The sequence below is a fragment of the Dendrobates tinctorius genome, unplaced genomic scaffold (assembly GCF_039654945.1).
Source record: "Dendrobates tinctorius isolate UK_male_01 unplaced genomic scaffold, ASM3965494v1 ptg000007l, whole genome shotgun sequence".
NCBI classification, from domain to species: Eukaryota; Metazoa; Chordata; class Amphibia; order Anura; family Dendrobatidae; genus Dendrobates; species Dendrobates tinctorius.
The window spans coordinates 13,174,604-13,197,181 of NW_027361675.1; the positions used below are offsets into that span (position 1 = coordinate 13,174,604).

Genomic DNA, 22,578 nt, shown 5'->3' on the forward strand with positions numbered 1-22,578 from the left:
GCAAGTCAATGGGGGGGAAACCGGATCCGGCATTGCATTTCGCCGGATCCGGTTTTTGTCAAAAGCGCCGGATCGCGCCTGATGGCGAAAACCTGATGTGTGAAAGAGGCCTTAGTACGTCGTTGGTGACTTTAGTTAGGGCAGTTTCACTAATGGAGTCAGAAGCCAGATTGTAACTGGTCAAAGAGGGAACAGGAGGAGAGGTGTGAGGACAGTTCAAGATGGACATGCTCTTCCAGTAGTTTTGAGGCGTAACACACTGTTCAGTCACTGCTCTGTGCCGCCAGCACTTGTAGAGAACTCATATGACGCATCTGCGTATATCGCCGCTGAACAGACCGGTGATTGGCTGCTGCGGTCATGTGACCTGGCTGCTCGGGATCAGCCTTATTTGGGGGTAATGGGGTCCTTGGTCATTACTGGACTAGGCGCCTTTTAGACACACGGCTTTCTGCTGTACATCCCAGCACTGCGCTTTCCTCCATGCCCTTACCTGGGACATGGATTCATGTTGGGAAATAACGGCAACAGCGGGCGGGTACCGATGACGTCATCACCACGGGACAGCGCCGGCCGCCGGGCTCTGACCCCGGAAGTGTTGATATCACACGTGGTTGCTCAGGAAACCCTGTCAGATGAGGCTGGGTGGCCGGCTGTGCCGAGGCGTGTCTGCGATGGCCTGTCAGCCTCCGTTCAGAGAGCTGGCCGGTAAGGTGATGAAGCTGCCTGGCGGCTCCGGTGGCTGTAGGAACGGCCCGGACAAGGACGTGAAGGGTGAGGAATGGCGGGCGGTGATGGAGCGCTATGGCTGTGTGACAGGGGCAGACTGCAGGACAATGGTGGGGGCCACGCTCCTCACTATGGTCACTCCCAGCTGTTATACACACGATGTGTGGGGTCACGCTCCTCACTATGGTCACTCCCAGCTGTTATACACACGATGTGTGGGGTCACGCTCCTCACTATGGTCACTCCCAGCTGTTATACACACGATGTGTAGGGGCCACGCTCCTCACTATGGTCACTCCCAGCTGTTATACACACGATGTGTAGGGGCCACGCTCCTCACTATGGTCTCTGCTGGCTGTTATACACACGATGTGTGGGGTCACGCTCCTCACTATGGTCACTGCTGGCTGTTATACACACGATGTGTGGGGTCACGCTCCTCACTATGGTCACTGCTGGCTGTTATACACACGATGTGTGGGGTCACGCTCCTTACTATGGTCACTCCCGGCTGTTATACACACGATGTGTGGGGTCACGCTCCTCACTATGGTCACTCCCAGCTGTTATACACACGATGTGTGGGGTCACGCTCCTCACTATGGTCTCTTCCGGCTGTTATACACACGATGTGTAGGGGCCACGCTCCTCACTATGGTCACTGCTGGCTGTTATACACACGATGTGTAGGGGCCACGCTCCTCACTATGGTCACTGCTGGCTGTTATACACACGATGTGTGGGGGCCACGCTCCTCACTATGGTCACTCCCAGCTGTTATACACACGATGTGTAGGGGCCACGCTCCTCACTATGGTCACTGCTGGCTGTTATACACACGATGTGTGGGGGCCACGCTCCTCACTATGGTCACTCCCAGCTGTTATACACACGATGTGTGGGGCCACGCTCCTCACTATGGTCACTCCCAGCTGTTATACACACGATGTGTGGGGCCACGCTCCTCACTATGGTCACTCCCAGCTGTTATACACACGATGTGTGGGGCCACGCTCCTCACTATGGTCACTCCCAGCTGTTATACACACGATGTGTGGGGGCCACGCTCCTCACTATGGTCACTCCCAGCTGTTATACACACGATGTGTGGGGCCACGCTCCTCACTATGGTCACTCCCAGCTGTTATACACACGATGTGTGGGGGCCACGCTCCTTACTATGGTCACTCCCAGCTGTTATACACACGATGTGTGGGGTCACGCTCCTCACTATGGTCTCTTCCGGCTGTTATACACACGATGTGTAGGGGCCACGCTCCTCACTATGGTCACTCCCAGCTGTTATACACACGATGTGTAGGGGCCACGCTCCTCACTATGGTCACTGCTGGCTGTTATACACACGATGTGTGGGGGCCACGCTCCTCACTATGGTCACTCCCAGCTGTTATACACACGATGTGTGGGGCCACGCTCCTCACTATGGTCACTCCCAGCTGTTATACACACGATGTGTGGGGCCACGCTCCTCACTATGGTCACTCCCAGCTGTTATACACACGATGTGTGGGGCCACGCTCCTCACTATGGTCACTCCCAGCTGTTATACACACGATGTGTGGGGGCCACGCTCCTTACTATGGTCACTCCCAGCTGTTATACACACGATGTGTGGGGCCACGCTCCTCACTATGGTCACTCCCAGCTGTTATACACACGATGTGTGGGGCCACGCTCCTCACTATGGTCACTCCCAGCTGTTATACACACGATGTGTGGGGGCCACGCTCCTTACTATGGTCACTCCCAGCTGTTATACACACGATGTGTGGGGTCACGCTCCTCACTATGGTCTCTTCCGGCTGTTATACACACGATGTGTAGGGGCCACGCTCCTCACTATGGTCACTCCCAGCTGTTATACACACGATGTGTAGGGGCCACGCTCCTCACTATGGTCACTGCTGGCTGTTATACACACGATGTGTGGGGCCACGCTCCTCACTATGGTCACTCCCAGCTGTTATACACACGATGTGTGGGGCCACGCTCCTCACTATGGTCACTCCCAGCTGTTATACACACGATGTGTGGGGCCACGCTCCTCACTATGGTCACTCCCAGCTGTTATACACACGATGTGTGGGGCCACGCTCCTCACTATGGTCACTCCCAGCTGTTATACACACGATGTGTGGGGCCACGCTCCTCACTATGGTCACTCCCAGCTGTTATACACACGATGTGTGGGGCCACGCTCCTCACTATGGTCACTCCCAGCTGTTATACACACGATGTGTGGGGTCACGCTCCTCACTATGGTCTCTGCTGGCTGTTATACACACGATGTGTGGGGGCCACGCTCCTCACTATGGTCACTCCCAGCTGTTATACACACGATGTGTAGGGGCCACGCTCCTCACTATGGTCACTCCCAGCTGTTATACACACGATGTGTGGGGTCACGCTCCTCACTATGGTCTCTGCTGGCTGTTATACACACGATGTGTGGGGGCCACGCTCCTCACTATGGTCACTGCTGGCTGTTATACACACGATGTGTGGGGGCCACGCTCCTTACTATGGTCACTCCCAGCTGTTATACACACGATGTGTGGGGTCACGCTCCTCACTATGGTCTCTTCCGGCTGTTATACACACGATGTGTAGGGGCCACGCTCCTCACTATGGTCACTGCTGGCTGTTATACACACGATGTGTGGGGGCCACGCTCCTCACTATGGTCACTGCCGGCTGTTATACACACGATGTGCGGGGGCCACGCTCCTCACTATGGTCACTGCCGGCTGTTATACACACGATGTGTGGGGGACACGCTCCTCACTATGGTCACTCCCAGCTGTTATACACACGATGTGTGGGGGCCACGCTCCTCACTATGGTCACTGCTGGCTGTTATACACACGATGTGTGGGGGCCACGCTCCTCACTATGGTCTCTGCCGGCTGTTATACACACGATGTGTGGGGGCCACGCTCCTCACTATGGTCACTGCTGGCTGTTATACACACGATGTGTGGGGGCCACGCTCCTCACTATGGTCACTCCCGGCTGTTATACACACGATGTGTGGGGGCCACGCTCCTCACTATGGTCACTCCCAGCTGTTATACCCACGATGTGTGGGGGCCACGCTCCTCACTATGGTCACTCCCGGCTGTTATACACACGATGTGTGGGGGCCACGCTCCTCACTATGGTCACTCCCAGCTGTTATACACACGATGTGTGGGGGCCACGCTCCTCACTATGGTCACTCCCAGCTGTTATACACACGATGTGTAGGGGACACGCTCCTCACTATGGTCACTGCTGGCTGTTATACACACGATGTGTGGGGGCCACGCTCCTCACTATGGTCACTGCTGGCTGTTATACACACGATGTGTAGGGGCCACGCTCCTCACTATGGTTACTGCCGGCTGTTATACACACGATGTGTGGGGGCCACGCTCCTCACTATGGTCACTGCCGGCTGTTATACACACGATGTGTGGGGCTACGCTCCTCACTATGGTCACTGCCGGCTGTTGTACACACGATGTGTGGGGGCCACGCTCCTCACTATGGTCACTCCCGGCTGTTATACACACGATGTGTGGGGGCCACGCTCCTCACTATGGTCACTCCCGGCTGTTATACACACGATGTGTGGGGGCCACGCTCCTCCCTATGGTCACTCCCAGCTGTTATACACACGATGTGTGGGGGCCACGCTCCTCACTATGGTCACTGCCGGCTGTTATACACATGATGTGTGGGGGCCACGCTCCTCACTATGGTCACTGCCGGCTGTTATACACATGATGTGTGGGGGCCACGCTCCTCACTATGGTCACTGCCGGCTGTTATACACATGATTTGTGGGGGCCACGCTCCTCACTATGGTTACTGCCGGCTGTTATACACATGATGTGTGGGGGCCACGTTCCTCACTATGGTCCCTGCCAGCTGTTATACACATGATGTGTGGGGGCCACGCTGCTCATTATGGTCACTGTTATACACGGGAGGTTTTACACCCATCAAACCACTTGGACCTTTTTATGCTCCCACTCAGGGTCCTCACCCACTGTGACCTATGTTCATTACACTCACGGTATGATTCCATCCCATGCAATATGACCCCTCCCCATCATACAGTGCAGGGCCCCTGTCATACAGTATTCTACCCCCACAGATACCATGGAAATCAGGGCATACCGCCCCCCGGACAACTTTCCAAATCCAGGCTTGTCACAGTGTGTGTGGTGGTTGGAGGGTATGCCACCAATATCCTCTTGCCCCTCATACGTGGCGTAATTGCCATCAAATCACACTTGTTTCTCACACCAGTGACACAGCATATGGAACAAGCCAGCTGTCTGACAAGTGGGACTGATTGGGACGATCCCAGCAGACATCGCGTCCTCCCTGCTTGCTGTGCAGATGTGCCCGCCTCGTGTGTTGTATAAATACACATTGCTTTAGGGTTAACTGAAATAGATCGGTCAAAACATGGCTACTTTTTTCTTTATTTTTTATATACAAGAATAGCGCCCCACCAGTATACAGGTGATGTGTTGTATGACCGCTCTGCTCTACTGAAGTGAATATGGCTCAAATGCAATACCACACTTCTCAGACAGGTTTGTTTTTTAGAGAAAAAAAATCAGCCACTTTATCTGATCCTGGCGTCACAGACAACGTATTAGGCTGTGTACCCATGTTGCGTTTTTTAAGTGCTTTTGCCGCTTTTTTTCCGCAGCTTAAACGCTAACAACGCATCTTATGGGATTCCGCAGTTGCTGTGCCAATACTGCGGATTTTTCCGCTGCGGAATCACATAGCGGAAAAATCCGCAGCATGTCCATTAATTTTGCGGAATCACGTCGATTCCGCCGCCATAGATTGCATTGCAACGCTCACTTTACGCATGTGGCTATGCCCACCATGCGTAAAGTGAGCACTTTGTGTGCGGATGGTACCCATGGTCTGGAGGAGAGGAGACTCTCCTCCATGCCCTGGCTACCATATTCCTGTAAAAAATAGAATTAAAATATAAAAAATCAGGATATACTCACCCTTTGATGGCCCTCAGAGTCCTTCCCACCTCTCAGCCATGCTGCCAGCATCTTCCGGTCCCAGGGATGCTTTGCGCGAATCGCCTGTTTCGCAAGCTTGACGTCACAAAAGTCCTTTGCGCAAAGTATCCCTGGGAACGGAACGTACCGGGAGTGCTGCTGAGGAGATCGGGGGCCGTCAGAAGGTGAGAATAACCATATATATTAATCATTTTCAACATCCTTGTCAAGCACTATGCTTGACAAGTGTGACCAACTTGTCAATCACTTCCAAGCGATGCTTCAAATCGCTTGGAAAAGTGCAAGCTAAAATCACTTGCAAGACGCTTGTGTTTTGTGGGAAACCGCATGCGAATTCCGCATGCGGTTTACTCGCGGCAGGGACTTGCGGAAATGCTGCAGACATTTCCGCAGCATTTCTGCAACGTGGGCAGTTAGCCTTAAAAATCGGTCCGTATTACACAGCCGAGAATCACAGAAATGTTCCCTGAACAGTGATCCGTATGTCATCCGTGTGCAATGCGAGGATGCGATTTTCTCACATCTAAGCATCTGTGTGACATCCGTATGGTGAGAATTTCTTGCCAGCTTGCAAAATGTAAACATAATGGCTCCTTGGCCTCAAATATTCGTGAAAAAAAATATATACATACATACATACAATTTTTTTCTGAACAATAATACAAAAGTCCTTAAATTTTATCAACACAGCCGCTCAAACTGTTTTCCAGCACAATTTGCACTGCTTTGAGGTCTGCCCTACGCTTCGACAAACATTTTTGCACAAGTCTCTTTGGGTATTAATTTCTTGAAATGCATCTCTTATGTAGTTTTCTCAAATCACTGACACTTTATGGTTTTCGACTATAAGCCTTGTCCTTGAGTACTCCCCAAAAGAAAAAATCCATTGGGGTCAAGTCTGGTGAACGTGCCGGCCAATCAAGTTGGCCTCTTCGGCCAATCCATTTATTAGGAAATGTTTCATCAAGATACTTGCAGACTACTCGTGAATAATGTGGAGGGGCCTCATCTTGTTGGAAATAAAGGTCATTTGAATTAGGCTGTTGCTGTAACTGGGGAACAACTTGATTCATTAGAATTTTGAGATGCTTATCTCCTGTGGCTGTTCCATCAAAAAAAGTCCAAAAACACCAAAACTTGAAATACCACCCCAAACCTTGACACCAGGCTCATTTAGTTGTTGCTGTAATGTTAAATGCATGTTCTCAATATACCAGTAAATACAATTATGTCTGTTAATATGGCCAGATAATGTGAAAGAAGCTTCATCACTCCACATAATGTTATCTAAAATTACTGGATTTTCTTCAATTTCGTTAAGCATAATCTCACTAAATTGCAGTCGCCTGTCTGGATCGTCCTCCAATAAACCATGAATTAGACGTGGACTATACGCTTTTCACCCAATAGATTTCAGGACGCGCATGATGGAAGCTCGTGAAATTCCCAATTCTATAGAGACTCTTCTGGTGGACTTTTTTTGGACTCTGAACAAATGTTTCAGCAACAAGTTGTTTATTATTTTCTGTACAGGCTGTTTTGGGTCGACCAGATTTTGGAGCATTAAGGGTTGAGCCAGTGGCATCGAATTTGTCACGAATGCGGTAAATGGTTTGTCTCTTTGGGGCTTGAGTACCAAATGTTTCAACACAATTTTCTCTAACTGTTTCAGCATTTTGAGATTTCCAATACTCTTTTAAAATCCATTTTCTTTGATTTGTATTTAAAGGGAATCTGTCGCTCTTTTTTTTTTTTTTTTTTTGGCCTTTCAGCTGCCGGCATAGACATCAGGGGCTTATCTACAGCATTCTGTAATGCTGTAGATAAGCCTCTGATGTAACCTGAAAGAGAAGAAAAACACATTATATTAAACTCACCAAGGTGGGCGGTCCAGTCCGATGAGTGTCGATGTCCCGTCCGGCACCTCCCTTCTTCATGCGATGACGTCCTCTTCTCCCTTCCTGTAATGGTTCTGGCGCAGGCACACTGCTCTGCCCTGTTGAGGGCAGAGCAGAGTCCTGCAGTGCGCAGGCGTCGGGAGAGGTCTGGCGCCTGCGCACTGCAGAATTCTACTCTGCCCTCAACAGGGCAGAGCAATGCGCCGGAGCCATTTCAGGACGGGAGAAGAGGACGTCATCGCATGAAGAGGGAGGTGCCGGATGGGACGGTAACACCCATCGGACCGGACCGCCCACCTCGGTGAGTATAATGTAACGTGTTTTTCTTCTCTTTCAGGTTACATCGGAGGCTTATCAACAGCATTACAGAATGCTGTAGATAAGCCCCCGATGTCTATGCTGGCAGCTATTAGGGGAAAAAAAAGGGTGACAGATTCCCTTTAAATTTTTTGCCATTATGGGTTATCTGAAAAGAAAACAGATTTGGGGGAGATTTATCTGTGAAACTGACTCAGTTGCCCTTAGCAACCAATCAGATTCCATCTTTCATTTTCCAAAGAGTCTGTGCAGAATGAAAAGTGGAATCTGATTATTATACATACACTCAGAGCTAGATGGCAGAATAGCCGATGATTCAATTGTCGGCTTCTGTAAAATCATCACAGAACCCGACAGGATATGAGACAAGGTTTACATACAGTAAACCATTGCATATCAGTTAGATTTATATATGTCCCTCACTAATAATGTTAGGTGTGCGTAAAATTTTGGAGCTGTAGGTGTTAAATTAAAGAATTAAATCATGGAATAAACTGGCGTGGGCTCCCGTGCAATTTTCCCTGCTAGAGAGGGCAAGCCAGTGACTGAGGGCAGATGTTAGCCTAGAGAGGGACCATGGTTATTATTTCCCCCCCCCCCCCAGCTTAAAACATCTGCCTCCAGCCACCCCAGAAAAAGCGCATCTGTAAGATGCGCCAATTCTGCCACTTAGCCTCTTCCCATTGCCCTGTAGTGGGTGGCATATGGGGTAATAAGGGATTGTCACCTTGCTATTGTAAGGTGACATTAAGCCTGGTTAATAATGGAGAGGTGTCATAAGACACCTCTCCATTATTAATCCTATAGTATGTAAGGGTTAAAAAACACATTAAGAATAAAGACTTTGTGAAATAATTAAACTCACAGGTTTGCCATCTTTATTACCGTAATTTACCAATTCAATTGAAGCCCTTGTTCTACTGTAAAAAATCGAAAATAAAAAAGCAACAATATCCGATACCTTACCGCCCATACAGTCATGTCCCATGCTGCAATCCATCTCAAGGGATTAAATAGTTTACAACTGGGAGCAGTGCTAATGCGACCAGCTTGGCTGTAAACCACTGTGTAATGAATGAAAAGCTGCCAGCACAGTCTTCCCGCCTGACCGGATATGAACTCATTAGCGTGGGAAAGTTTCTGAACATTTTCCCACGCTGTCGAGTTCACCTCAGGTCAGGCGGTAAGTCTGCGCAGCCTCATTGACTACCGCTGATGTCACTTGGGCAGCCCAGAGGCACGTATAATACGGCCGAGAAAAAATCGGCTGATGGGAGCTGCACCGTACATTAACATTGGTCCGAGTGGTATGCAAATTATTATTATTTATTTATTTTTATTTTTTTAAATTTCTCTCTAGTGTGACGCCGGCCTAATATGTGCGCTTTTTGCTCTCTGTATTTTGCAACACACAGACTCCCAGTGCTTCTTTTAAACCAAAGTGGAGCACTAATGGCTTCTGTGAGGTCCATCTCTTGTAAAGATCTGCAGGAGGCTCAGGCATTGTCCCCATAACACAGGTGCAAAACTGCCAATCATGCGTGCTTTGCACACTTGAGTATTTCTAGAACGCATCACTAGCACCCAGCATCTAGAGCACCTGAATATTTTAAAGGGAACCTGACAGCTTCTGTAGGCCCCCAAACCGCCACCATGTATTTATTACTATGTGAAAGGACTCTGTCAGCACAGAATGACTGTTAAAACCAAGTCCAGCTGCTCTGTGCACAAAGGTGGGGACAATCCTATATATGCACCTTCCCACCTGCTTGTCTTCCCTCACTCCACCTCCTTTTTTTGATTTACAGCTCTGGCTTCCTAGAGTCAGAGAAGGGTGGTGATAGGTGGAAAAGTGTTTACGGTAAATGATCGGCGGCACCATGATACACCGAGCGCCTGCCCATGGTTTGAACAGTCATTCTCTGCTGACAGTCCCTTTAGTACCCTTCCTAAGCTCTTTTTATTGTCTCACTGATTAGTGCATACACCAAAAAAGCATTTTCTTTTTTATATTTTTTGTGGCAATATACTAATCGGTGGCATTATTGTTTTCCCGAGACTAGTCATCCCACTAATCATTCTATCATGCCTGTGTTGACATGAGTAACCTGATTTGAAGGAGCCGTGTCGCTAACGTCTCTTTGCAAATTTGTCTTTTCTGACAATGCACAGTAACCTGGGTGTGCTTACTAGGTGTAAAGATAGCAGTTTGGCGGAGGCCTGGGACAGCTGCCAGGTTCCCTTTTTAAAACATTTTTTTCTTTATGTTCCACCCTTTATATTAAAAGTTGCTTTAGCCCACTAAGCAAGTGCCCATGCTACTTTTGCTTACCCTGAGTCAGGGCTTTGATGACCTGTTCAGATGGGATCTGCAATAATAAATATGATGTAAGAAAACGCCCCCAAGGTTAGTGATGCTTTCGTAAACTGGGCTTTATTACAAGTGTGGACATCTCTACTGCTCTTTTGTGTATTAGGAGAAGATTAGAATCTCCTTGCTCCTGCAAGGTGGTCCTGTTCTAGAAAGCCCCGCCAGGAGCCGTCCTGACTTCACTACTGCAATTCATTTCTTGTGCCATTTCCTCCTTTCCCTAGTTACAGTATTATGGGGAATGTGAGGGGTGATTGAGTCTTTGGAAAATGTCTCCTTAGTGAGTTAATGGCGTTTTTGTAGTTATTGAAATTTCCTGTCCACGATCTTGGAGCAGCTTTTCCATTCTTGCATTGATTCTGATTCGTGCATCATGAAGGTACCTTTCGGCTAAGAAGCTCTGCTTTAGTTGCTCTCTTGGTTCTCATACCTCTGACTGCTCTCCTTCATCTGTATCTTTTGCTGGCTCCTATACTCTTCCTATTGAGGTTCCTCAGGGCTTGGTAATAGGCCCCCTCCTCCTCTATTGGACAAACCATCAGTAGATTCTGTTTTCAGTATCATCTCGATGCTAAGACCCAATTTTACAGTTTCCTGCATTACTACAAAATACCAGTGATTGTCTTACCACTGTCTCTAACATGATGTCTTCCCTCTATCTAAAATGAAATCTTGTCAAAAACCGAACTGTTTCTTCCCCTCCACTACCCGAACTATGCACGATATTCCCATTTGTGTGTTGTTCTACCATAATGCTTGCTGTCAGGGGTTATATTTTACTCACATTGCCTTCGCTCACAGCATCCAACCACTTGCTCAGGTTAGTTGCACCTCTAAAAGTTCTGTAGAATTTGACTTTTTCTTTCCTTTGACTCTCTTTTATAAAAAAAAAAAAAAAAAAAATAACTTGCTGTCCTTCTTATTCATTCTCGTCTGATCTTTTTCAACTCTACTAATCTGTCTCCTGCTTACTAAACTCTCCCCTCTCCAATCCTTCCTGAGTGCAGCTAGGATCATATTCCTTTCCAACCGTTACACCGATGTCTCTACCCTGTGCCAGTCATTGCACTAGTTACCAATCCGCTACAGAGTCCGTTATAAACTTATCACTCTAACCCACAAAGCGCTCCACACTCCAGCACCACTCTACATCTCCATCATCTCAGTCTACCACCCTACCCGTGCCCTCCATAACGCTAATGACCTAAGACTAACATCCTCAATAATCCATACTTCCCACACCAGTCTCTAAGACTTCTCGAGAGCTGCGCCAGTTATCTGGAATATATTACCTGGGACAATTTGTTTTAATGGTGGCTTCACTTATGTAACTATTCTGGTTTTGCCCTCCCAACTTTTTACTCTTAGTATGGTCCTCTGTGTCATCTTTTTACACCCTCCATGCACTTAGTAGCACTTTGTATCTTATATCTATACTGGCTGGTGACTGGTTCATGCAGCATTATGTGAATCCCCTATTTATTACATTGATGGCCGGACCGTACAATACAAGCGCTTTTTACCACCCACCTTTCGTGTCTCCCTATTTCCTCATAGATTGTAGCTTGTGAGCAGGGCCCTCACTTGGTATCTGCTGATATATGTAGTATTCTGTAACGTCTTTGTTGTCTGTACAATTCCCTCTAAAATGTAAAGTGCTGCGGATTATGTTGGTGCTATAGAAGTTATTTAGCTTCAATGAAATGCTTTCTTTCCTGTATACTGCCTTACTTTTTAATGTCACATTTGATGGGTATCAGTAACTTTCTTCCACCCCACTTCCCCCAGGTTGGAAAGAGATCTTAAACACCTCTGCAGGTGTCCTACAACAAGCTGGAGTGATTGGTGTGCCCACTGACACCATCTATGGCATCGCGTGCCTGGCACAGAGCTCTCAGTCCATTAGTAACATTTATAATGTGAAGGGACGCAATGGGACCAAGCCGCTGGCGATCTGTGTTGGGGCCATTGAGGATATTTATAGGTTAGTAAGTCTGGCATCTTTTTATATAGTTTCTTTTCTATTTTCTACCATATAGATATTACACGTATTGGCATCTTGAAGGGGTTGTTGGTTTAAAAAAAAAAAAAAGAGCCCCAGTTCTTTACCTCTCCAGCGCTAAATGCGTTATTTGATTTGGCTGCACCTGTCACGTCCCATCTACCACACATGACTGATGCGATCATGATGTAATATCCTGGATATATGCAGGGTGTAAGACTTTCTATTCGTCACTATTCCACAGTGTACATACAGCAGTATTCAGTGCCTTGGGTCCGAACATTGCTTTACACACTGAACACCAGGTGGCGCTATACTGTAAGAAATGTCAGGGAAATACTTTTTTCCTCGTCATTTTTACTCGCTTATATAACGCCATTAATTCCACAGCACTTGACATACATTATCATCGCTGTCCCCAATGGGGCTCGCAATCTAAGTTCCCTAACAGAATGCCTTTACAGTGTGGGAGGAAACCACACAAACACAGGGAGAACATACAAACTCCTTGTAGATGTTGTCCTTGGTGGGATTTGATTGCTGCAGTGCTAACCACTGATCACCATGCTCATTACACATAACCTAACACGACAGATGTCCGTAAATTATTTCTTTGCCTGTGGGCATTGGATAGGTTGTTACTGACATCTGGTGAGAATGTCATGTCAATAGCACCTTTAGGAATATATGTACTTAGAAAATTGGTGACATGTTCAATACTTATTTCATTCGCTGTATATCTTCACTGGATCATTTTAGGTTGTTTTCTTTTAACAATATGTAAACTGCAAATAGTATCTCTTATGATCTATACTGTGGATGTGATTTGCAATGGTGGGCCATCTTTAGTGACAATCTTTTACTAAGGAGCGATAAACATTTTCCAATGTCTGATTTGGATTTTCTCTTCAATGCAGATATTGCCAGGTTAATGTTCCTGACCAGTTACTTCGGGACTTATTGCCTGGGCCAGTTACATTGGTGATGGAAAGATCAGAGGAGCTTAATAAGGAGCTGAATCCTTACACTTCAGTAAGTATAGACTTTATTGCACAATTGCCAGTAGCATTCATATAAGTCGGGAAGAAACAATCATTCTGATTCCATAACGCTTGGAACACATTTCTAGGGCAGTTGTCAGAAGTCATCCAATACAGCCGTGTATTAATATAATTTTCAGGTTCTATACACTTAAATCTACCCTCCCCAACATGAACTTTGCAACTCCAAGAAGGAAGAGTGGTGGAATTATGAAAATCGTAGGACCGTTCAATATAGCTAAAGAAACTCTCCCACTAAGACTCCCGATTAACTGTGTGTATGTGCATGTAATGTAGGGAGTGTTAATATACTCATGTACCTCAGCTCTTCTCCTTCACTTCTCAGTGATACCACTGTAAATATCCGGCTCACTCTATATTCTATACATGAGCTATAATTCTCTTGTAGTGTAAGTCTATGGAGCCTTGCTCTGACGCTTCATAGACTTGCATTGTAAACGCCATTTCTGTGTCCCGTAGAGTGCAGGGTGGTGACCTCACTGAGGAGAGGAGCACAGCAGCTGTGGACACTAGTGATGAGCGAGTATACTCGTTACTCGAGATTTCCCGAGCATGCTCAGGTGTTCTCCAAGTATTTGAATATGCTTGCAGATTTAGTTTCTGTCGCTGCAGCTACATGATTTGCGGCTACTAGCCAGCCTGAATACATGCAGGGATTGCCTGTTTGTTGGGAAATCCCCACATGTATTCAGCCTGTCTAGCAGTCACAAATCATGCAGCTGCAGCGACAGAAACTAAATCCTCGGGCACATCCAAATACTTGGGAGACCACCCAAGCATGCTCAGGAAATCTTGAGTAATGAGTATACTTGCTCATCATTGGTGGACACCAAAGAAAGCTGCAGTAGGGCCCGGAGTATATTAATACACTTGCATTGTGTAATGATAATTAAATTTATTTCTACAGCGCCGACATATTCCACAGCACTTTACATTTCATTGTATACATGCATTTCAATTTATAAAAATAACATGCTGTGAGAGCTTCTTTAATGATATGCAAAAATAAAAGATTTTCAAAACCTCTCCGTTACTTCAATATAATATAAGCTCATAAAGCACAGAAAGATGGCTCCTGAGACATTCCACCTGTTTCTTCGTGAAGGCCTTTTCATGGTGTTGCTCATATAGTCTCAAGACCAATTGCTGTAATTGCATACAAGACAAAAGCAGGACTCCTCGCTGAAGAGCACAGGCCATAACGCCAACCTCCATTACGGTCTTGCTCTGCACCATTATAGCCTTCGAGAGTGGTGACATAAAGTCAATGGAACCACCTGTAGGTGGACGTCTAATTTATAGCCCAATTCCTTGTGATGGTTTGTGTAGTCACTGTCTGATGTTTTAGGCTTGGTATGTGATGTTTAGTTTCACTTGCAGTGCAGAATGGTGCATAGTGATCCATTCTTTGATTTTTACAGTAACACATGGGCAATGTCACACCATTATTATGCTTCGCGCTGTCATATTATACGGTAGCCGAGCACCTCTAGTTGGCATTCCAGGTACCCTACCAGCGTTACACTGATTTCATAGTGGAACCAGTTGTACGACCATTTCTCCAAAGTGTCCCAAGAGTAATTTTTCAATGACCATGCCAGGCTGCATAATGATTGTGCTACTGTGAGCGGTGTGCGTGGCCTAAATATGCTACCATGATCTGCAGTGTCTTCAACCCAACCTAGCACCTATGAGACATCATTGGTGGGCAATTGCAAAGGGTGCTGGCAGCAGCAGATTTTTGATGTGTACCCAAGTTCATTCATCATGACTGATAGAACATTGCTCAGACAACCATTAAAGAAGCTCTTCAAATCAAGTTTTTACCCTCTTAATATATTACAGTAATCATATAGCAAAAAATAGTAGAAAAGAACGGCACTCACCGGCTAATGTAGTCAAGGCTTTATTGTAAAAGCAGATCAGCAGGAGAACGGGTGCAAAAAGGAAATGGCAACGACGATCGTTTCGTGCAGCAATGGCGCTTCCACTGGTCACATGTAACCTGTGGAAGCTTCTTTGCTGCGCGAAACGATCGTCGTTGCTATTTCCTTTTTGCACCCGTTTTCCCGCTGATCTGCTTTTGCAATAAAGCCTTGACTACATTAGCCGGTGAGTGCCGCTCTTTTCTACTATTTTTTGCTATGTGGATTAGCTTATTTTCCATGAATGTGCACCTAAGGGTAAAAGAGTTGTATTGCCGGCTGCATCTTTTATACACGTATGATGGTTCGGATGTGTGGACTATTGTGATGGTGCTCTCCTTCTATTTCTGGACTTCATATTATATAGCGCTGTGTACTTTTCTCTGTTCTATGTAGAAACAAGAAGTCTCCTTTCCCTGCAGAAATCCTTTCCTTCACCTCCTGATGGCAGCTGCAAGCCCCCACCCCTGGCCATTGATTTTGATTATGACTCATACAGGGAACATTGACCTCCTTTTTCTACATGGAGATTATAAGGATTGAGCTAGTCAGTTTTTAATCACATGATGTCATAGACCTAATGGAAAACTGAAGAATTAGCTGGGTAGGAAGGCAAAATGACTCTACATACATCAGCAGCCAGATGTTACAACATAGTGGAAGAGGGAAGACCAGGGGAAGAGTCTTGAGGAGATCATTTGCATATTCCCAGTGCCTTCTGGGATAAGTGAAGAGTCTCCGCGAGCTCAACGATCACTGGGTTTTGGCGGTTGCAGCTGAAAAGAGGAAATCGGAAAACCAGGGGAAGAGTCTTGAGGAGATCATTTGCATATTCCCAGTGCCTTCTGGGATAAGTGAAGAGTCTCCGCGAGCTCAACGATCACTGGGTTTTGGCGGTTGCAGCTGAAAAGAGGAAATCGGAAAACCAGGGGAAGAGTCTTGAGGAGATCATTTGCATATTCCCAGTGCCTTCTGGGATAAGTGAAGAGTCTCCGCGAGCTCAACGATCACTGGGTTTTGGCGGTTGCAGCTGAAAAGAGGAAATCGGAAAACCAGGGGAAGAGTCTTGAGGAGATCATTTGCATATTCCCAGTGCCTTCTGGGATAAGTGAAGAGTCTCCGCGAGCTCAACGATCACTGGGTTTTGGCGGTTGCAGCTGAAAAGAGGAAATCGGAAAAACTGCGCGCCTATCGGCGCGCGAAGTTTGGCTCATCTTTCATCGTTTTTAAGAAATCTCAAGATGGAAGAGGCCAGGAGCCATTTGGTGAGCTGCATTTCTTGCTACATGTTCACAGATTTACCAGTGGAAAAGCCAAACTTCACATGCCACAAATGCAAGCTTGTGTCCCTGTTGGAGGAAAAGTTGCAAAATCTCGAAGAGAGGTTAGCTACGTTGAAGATCATTAAGGAAGGTGAAGAGTTCTTGGACAGAGCAGAATTATCTCTTCATGTTACAGAAAGAGAAGAAATTCGAAGTGCACCTGAAGAAACAGAGGAATGGAGACATGTGACCCAGAGAAGCAGGAGGATCAGGAGGCAGTCAGCACCCATACTGCTCAGAAACCAGTACCAGGCTCTCACGCAGGAAAACGATGAAGAAATACATCAGGATAAGACTTTGCCAACAAACAGCAACCTTGTACGCCCTCAGAGTCCTCCTGGATGGAGAAAGAAAAATGTTGTGAAGAAGAAACGGAGAGTGGTGGTCATGGGGGATTCCCTGCTGAGAGGAACAGAGGCTGCTATCTGCAGACCGGATATAACTTCAAGAGAAATGTGCTGTCTTCCAGGTGCAAAAATTAAAGATGTGTCTGACAGGATATCAGGACTCTTCAGACCTACAGATGACTACCCATTCCTGCTACTACATGTGGGGACAAATGACACCACAAGAAACGACCTGGAAACCATCTGCAGAGACTTTGAAGACTTAGGCAAGAAAGTGAAAGAACTGGGAGCGCAGGTGGTCTTCTCTTCCATCCTCCCAGTGGATGGCCATGGAACAAGGAGGTGGAATAAGATTCTGCAGGTGAACAACTGGCTACGTCGATGGTGCCGTCAGCAACGATTTGGATTTCTGGATCACGGAGTGAACTACTTATACGATGGACTACTTGCTAGAGATGGGGTGCACCTTACGAAGACTGGAAAACATGTATTTGGAAGTCGCCTTGCTACACTTGTAAGGAGAGCTTTAAACTAGAACAACATGGGAAGGGAAGCAAAAGACCAGAAAAAGCCATACACCTGACAAATGCTATTGAGAACTCTGCTATTAGAAGTGGAAAGGAAGAACAAAGACGAAAGAATCTAATCAATAAAAATATTGGAGAAAGAGAAACCAATCACAAACTAAAATGTTTCTATACTAATGCACAAAGCATGGGCAACAAACAAGGAGAATTGGAACTACTAACACAGGAAAAGAAATATGATGTAATTGGAATCACTGAAACTTGGTGGGACAATACACATGATTGGAATACAAGACTAGAAGGATACAACTTATTTGCAAGAAACAGACTTGATAAACGAGGAGGGGGTGTCGCATTGTATGTTCGAAACGCGTATATCTGCACAGAGATTGAAGCTTCAGAGACTGGGAGTTCTGTGGAAACTGTTTGGGTAAGAATACAAGGACAGAACAATGGAAAGGACACCATTGTAGGCATTTACTACAGGCCGCCTGTGCAAGCCGAAGATATAGATGAACTCTTTATGCATCAGATGGCCAAGTTCTCCAAAAAATATGACATAGTTGTCATGGGAGATTTCAACTATCCAGACATTTGTTGGGAATCTCTCTCAGGCAAAACTAACAGGTCAAGGAAATTCTTATCCTCTCTTGCTGACAACTTTATCTTCCAAAAGGTAGGGGAGAAAACAAGGGGAACTGCTACCTTGGATCTAATCCTTATAAACAGGGAGGAAATGGTTGAGGAGGTAAAAGTGGCTGGGACCCTAGGAGGTAGCGACCATGCTATTTTAGAATTTTGGATAACTAGAGGTGGAAGACCTGTGAAGACTCAGACGTCAAGGTTAGATTTCAGAAAGGCAGATTTTAAGGGATTCCGAAAGAGAATTGGAGGGATCCAATGGCTGGATATCCTTAAAGACAAAAATGTCCAGGAAGGATGGGAAATCTTGAAAAATGAAATTCTCAAAGCACAGTTGTTAACAATTCCGAAAAGAGGGAAGAATAGGAAGCATTTAAGGAAACCAGGATGGATGAACACAGAACTTAAGCACATGCTTAAAAGGAAGAAAAAAATGTTTATAAAATGGAAAGAGGGAGGCATATCTAAAGAAGAATATAATGCTGTCTGCAGAACCTGCAGGGCACAAATCAGATTAGCTAAAGCTGAAAATGAACTGAGGCTTGCAAGAGATGTCAAAAGCAATAATAAAGGATTTTGGGGATATGTCAAAAGTAAAAGAAAAGTCAAAGATGCTATAGGATTTTTACAGGATGAAAATGATGAAATGGTAAGACAGGATGTTGAGAAGGCTGAACTTTTAAATTCCTATTTTGCATCTGTTTTCTCTCAGAAAGGAAATGCAACATCAACTGTTATTCACTGTCCTATTAAGGGAATAGAAGAATCCAGGATATCTATAAACAGAAAGATAGTGAGGAAACACTTAGCTAACCTAAATGAATTCAAGTCTCCAGGTCCAGATGAATTACACCCCAGAGTACTGAAGGAGATAGCAGAAGAAATTTTTGAACCCCTCTCCATAATCTTTGAAAATTCTTGGAGAACAGGAGAAGTGCCAGAAGACTGGAGAAGAGCAAATGTTGTTCCTATCTTCAAAAAGGGGAAGAAGGTGGACCCAGGCAACTATAGGCCGGTGAGTCTGACTTCTATACCAGGAAAGATCTTTGAACAAATTATTAAACAACATGTATGTCAATACCTGGATAAGAATGAAGTGATTAAACAGAGTCAGCATGGGTTTCTAACTAATAAGTCATGTCAGACTAACTTAATTTCCTTCTATGACGGTATCACTGATTGGGTGGATCAAGGAAATGCTGTAGATATAGTATATCTTGACTTCAGCAAAGCATTTGACAAAGTCTCTCATACAATCCTTATTGAAAAAATGACTAAGTATGGAATGGACAAGGCAACTGTTAGGTGGATTCATAACTGGCTTAGTGATCGGACCCAAAGAGTGGTCGTAAATGGCTGCACATCCAGTTGGAAGAATGTCTCAAGTGGGGTACCACAGGGCTCTGTCCTGGGCCCTGTATTGTTCAACATCTTTATCAACGATTTAGATGAAGGAATTGAGGGTAAACTGATTAAATTTGCTGATGACACAAAGCTAGGAGGGATAGCTAATACTAGAGAAGAGAGAGAGAGGATTCAAAAAGATTTAAATAAACTGGAGAAGTGGGCAGCAACTAACAGAATGGTTTTTAACAGGGAGAAATGCAAAGTACTACATCTGGGCAATAAAAATGAAAAAAGCATATATAGAATGGGAGGAATAGGGCTAAGTGACAGCACATGTGAAAAAGACTTGGGTATACTAATAGATCACAGACTGAATATGAGTCAACAGTGTGATGCAGCAGCAAAAAAGGCAAATGCAATTCTAGGATGTATTAACAGAAGCATACAGTCTAGATCACGTGAAGTCATTATTTCCCTCTACTCCTCTTTGGTCAGACCTCATCTGGAATATTGTGTCCAGTTTTGGGCACCACATTTTAAAAAAGACATCAACAAACTGGAGCAAGTTCAGAAAAGAGCGACCAGAATGGTGACCGGTCTGCAAACCCTGTCTTATGAGGAAAGGTTGCAGGATTTGGGAATGTTTAGTTTGCAAAAGAGAAGACTGAGAGGAGACTTAATAGCTGTCTACAAATATCTAAAGGGCTGTCACATTGTAGAAGGATCAACTTTATTCTCATTTGCACAAGGAAAAACTAGAAGTAATGGGATGAAATTGAATGGGAAGAGACACAGATTAGATATTAGAAAAAACTTTTTGACAGAGTGATCAATGAGTGGAACAGGCTGCCACGAGAAGTGGTGAGTTCTCCTTCAATGGAAGTCTTCAAACAGAGGCTGGACAGACATCTGACTGGGATGATTTAGCGAATCCTGCTTTGAGCAGGGGGTTGGACCAGATGGCCCAGGAGGTCCCTTCCAACTCTACGATTCTATGATTCTATGATTCTAGTGGATGGGATTTCAAGAAATCCCATGCCCACAATTCATCCAGAGACGCCCACGGAGACGGACATGCGGCACGTCTTTCCTGACCGCAGCATGTCAATTTATCTTGCGGAGATGTGAGTCTCCAAGATAAATTTCACTCATCCAATGTATTGGTCGCAGTGATTCCGCACGGTTCAGTGATCACATGCGGATTCACCTACATTCAGAAGCCGGCAGCGCTTCGGACGCAGTGGACATGTGCTGTGTCCAAAGCACTGCCAATTACAGACCATGGGAGCGTACCCTTATTGTGTGCCTTTGTACCTTTTGTGGTGTTGCTTTTTATATGTAAGAACACAGATGTCGTAGATCTTGTGAATTCAGCAGGATAAAATGTAGCATTATCCGTTAGATGCTATTAATACTCTAGTTATACTCAGAGCAGAATATTTCGACAAGATGAGTATCAAATAAAGGCACAAGGAGTACCTATGGCTCTGTAGTAAGGCGGCACAAGGATTCTGTGTTCCCCTATAGCTTTGCAACTGAGGTCTTATTTTGTTTTACCCTAATTATTTAGAATTGGTGGATGCCCCATTTTAGACCAAATTGTGAAAGGGTAATTAAAAACTTTTTTTTGTATTGACCATGGCTTTATTTTTTATATTCATTTATCCCCTTCATGATTTTTCTAACCTATTAAAGTTGTTGTTTTTTTTTTTTTTTCTTATTTGTACTGAATCTTTGTTCTGTTTTTTTCCAGTTGGTGGGTGTTCGTATACCAGATCACGCATTTATCAGACAGCTGGCACAGATCTGCTCCGAGCCATTGGCACTGACTAGTGCGAACATCAGCACCCAGCCAAGCACACTGTCAGTTGAGGTATTATCTCTAAAAGCTTCAAATATTGAAGTGGTCGTAAAACGTAATGCTCATACTGAATTCAACCTAGTACCTTTGTTGGATTTATACAAAAATTGGGAAATGCTGGCCAAGTAAGATTGTTTTATGGTGTCCCTTCATAAAATTGTTAAACTGATAATATTTTATTTAATTATTTTGACTAGTATATTACTAGGTCTTATTTCTGGTTGTAGGAGTTTAGAGACCTGTGGCCCACGTTGTCCCTTGTCGTGGATGGAGGACCTATTGGGGACTTGTCTAGTCCAGAATCCAGGTTAGGATCGACTGTAGTGGACATTTCTGTTCCCGGGAAGTTTACAGTTATCCGACCTGGATGGTAAGTTCACTGTTATCAAAGGATTGGGCAAATGTCAGTGGTCATTTAATAGCCTGTTTACACAGACGGGCTGCACTCCATGCTCATAGAACAATGGTTAATACAATTGTTCTGTCCCCATAGAACATCATATTCTTGGCATCATATGGCCTGTTCATACAGGATATTGTGCAGCTGCAAAATCCCATCAGTTTACTTGTTCGGGTGATTGGCAACCTGTTTAAAAAGGCCGCTATTTGGGGTATCTAGTGTCCCTAGGAAAGCTTGTTACTTATCTTCCTATAACTGCAGCCTTTGATTAGACATAAAGATGTGCCAGATCTCTCATCCATCATGGGGCCACTATGATACACTAGATATTCTCAATATCTGACAGGTGTAAGTGTACACGGCCTAATTTGACAGTTTTCGTAATTTTACCCCAGTGTTAACATTATTATTATTATTAACTGAGCTCCTTTTATGTGCATTAATATCACAAAAACTTTGGAGATTCCTATTTTAGGTGCTTCTTATTGGATAATGACTTTCTTTTGGGATTCATTTAGATCAGCCAGGACATACACTGTGGGGACCCCCAACTAAAAGAGAATAGGCTTGTTCTGTCAATGTTCCTAGTGGAAAAGTGTGCTGTACTGCTGTCTAGTATTTTCAGTGCTGCTGCTTCTAGTGATGGGTTGTAGGTGACCAGTCCTGTACTAACAGCTGCTCATTCTGTGAAATGATCATGTCTGACAGCTGTAGCAACAGCCTGAAAAACGCTCTGTCAATTGGCTGGCTCCAGGTCAGGAG

At 45.3% G+C, this 22,578-nt stretch overlaps 1 protein-coding gene across 1 annotated transcript in view; it reads left to right on the top strand.

Moving 5' to 3' along the window:
• The first annotated feature begins 496 nt into the window (after window positions 1–496).
• Window positions 497–22,578, top strand: part of YRDC (yrdC N6-threonylcarbamoyltransferase domain containing) — a 47,650-nt gene continuing 25,568 nt past the window's right edge. The window contains exons 1-5 of the mRNA XM_073572089.1: window positions 497–774; window positions 12,171–12,366; window positions 13,302–13,416; window positions 21,309–21,428; window positions 21,644–21,786. Coding sequence (XP_073428190.1) covers window positions 636–774; window positions 12,171–12,366; window positions 13,302–13,416; window positions 21,309–21,428; window positions 21,644–21,786 — 713 coding nt within the window. The 5' untranslated portion in view covers window positions 497–635. The remainder of the gene's footprint in view (window positions 775–12,170; window positions 12,367–13,301; window positions 13,417–21,308; window positions 21,429–21,643; window positions 21,787–22,578) is intronic.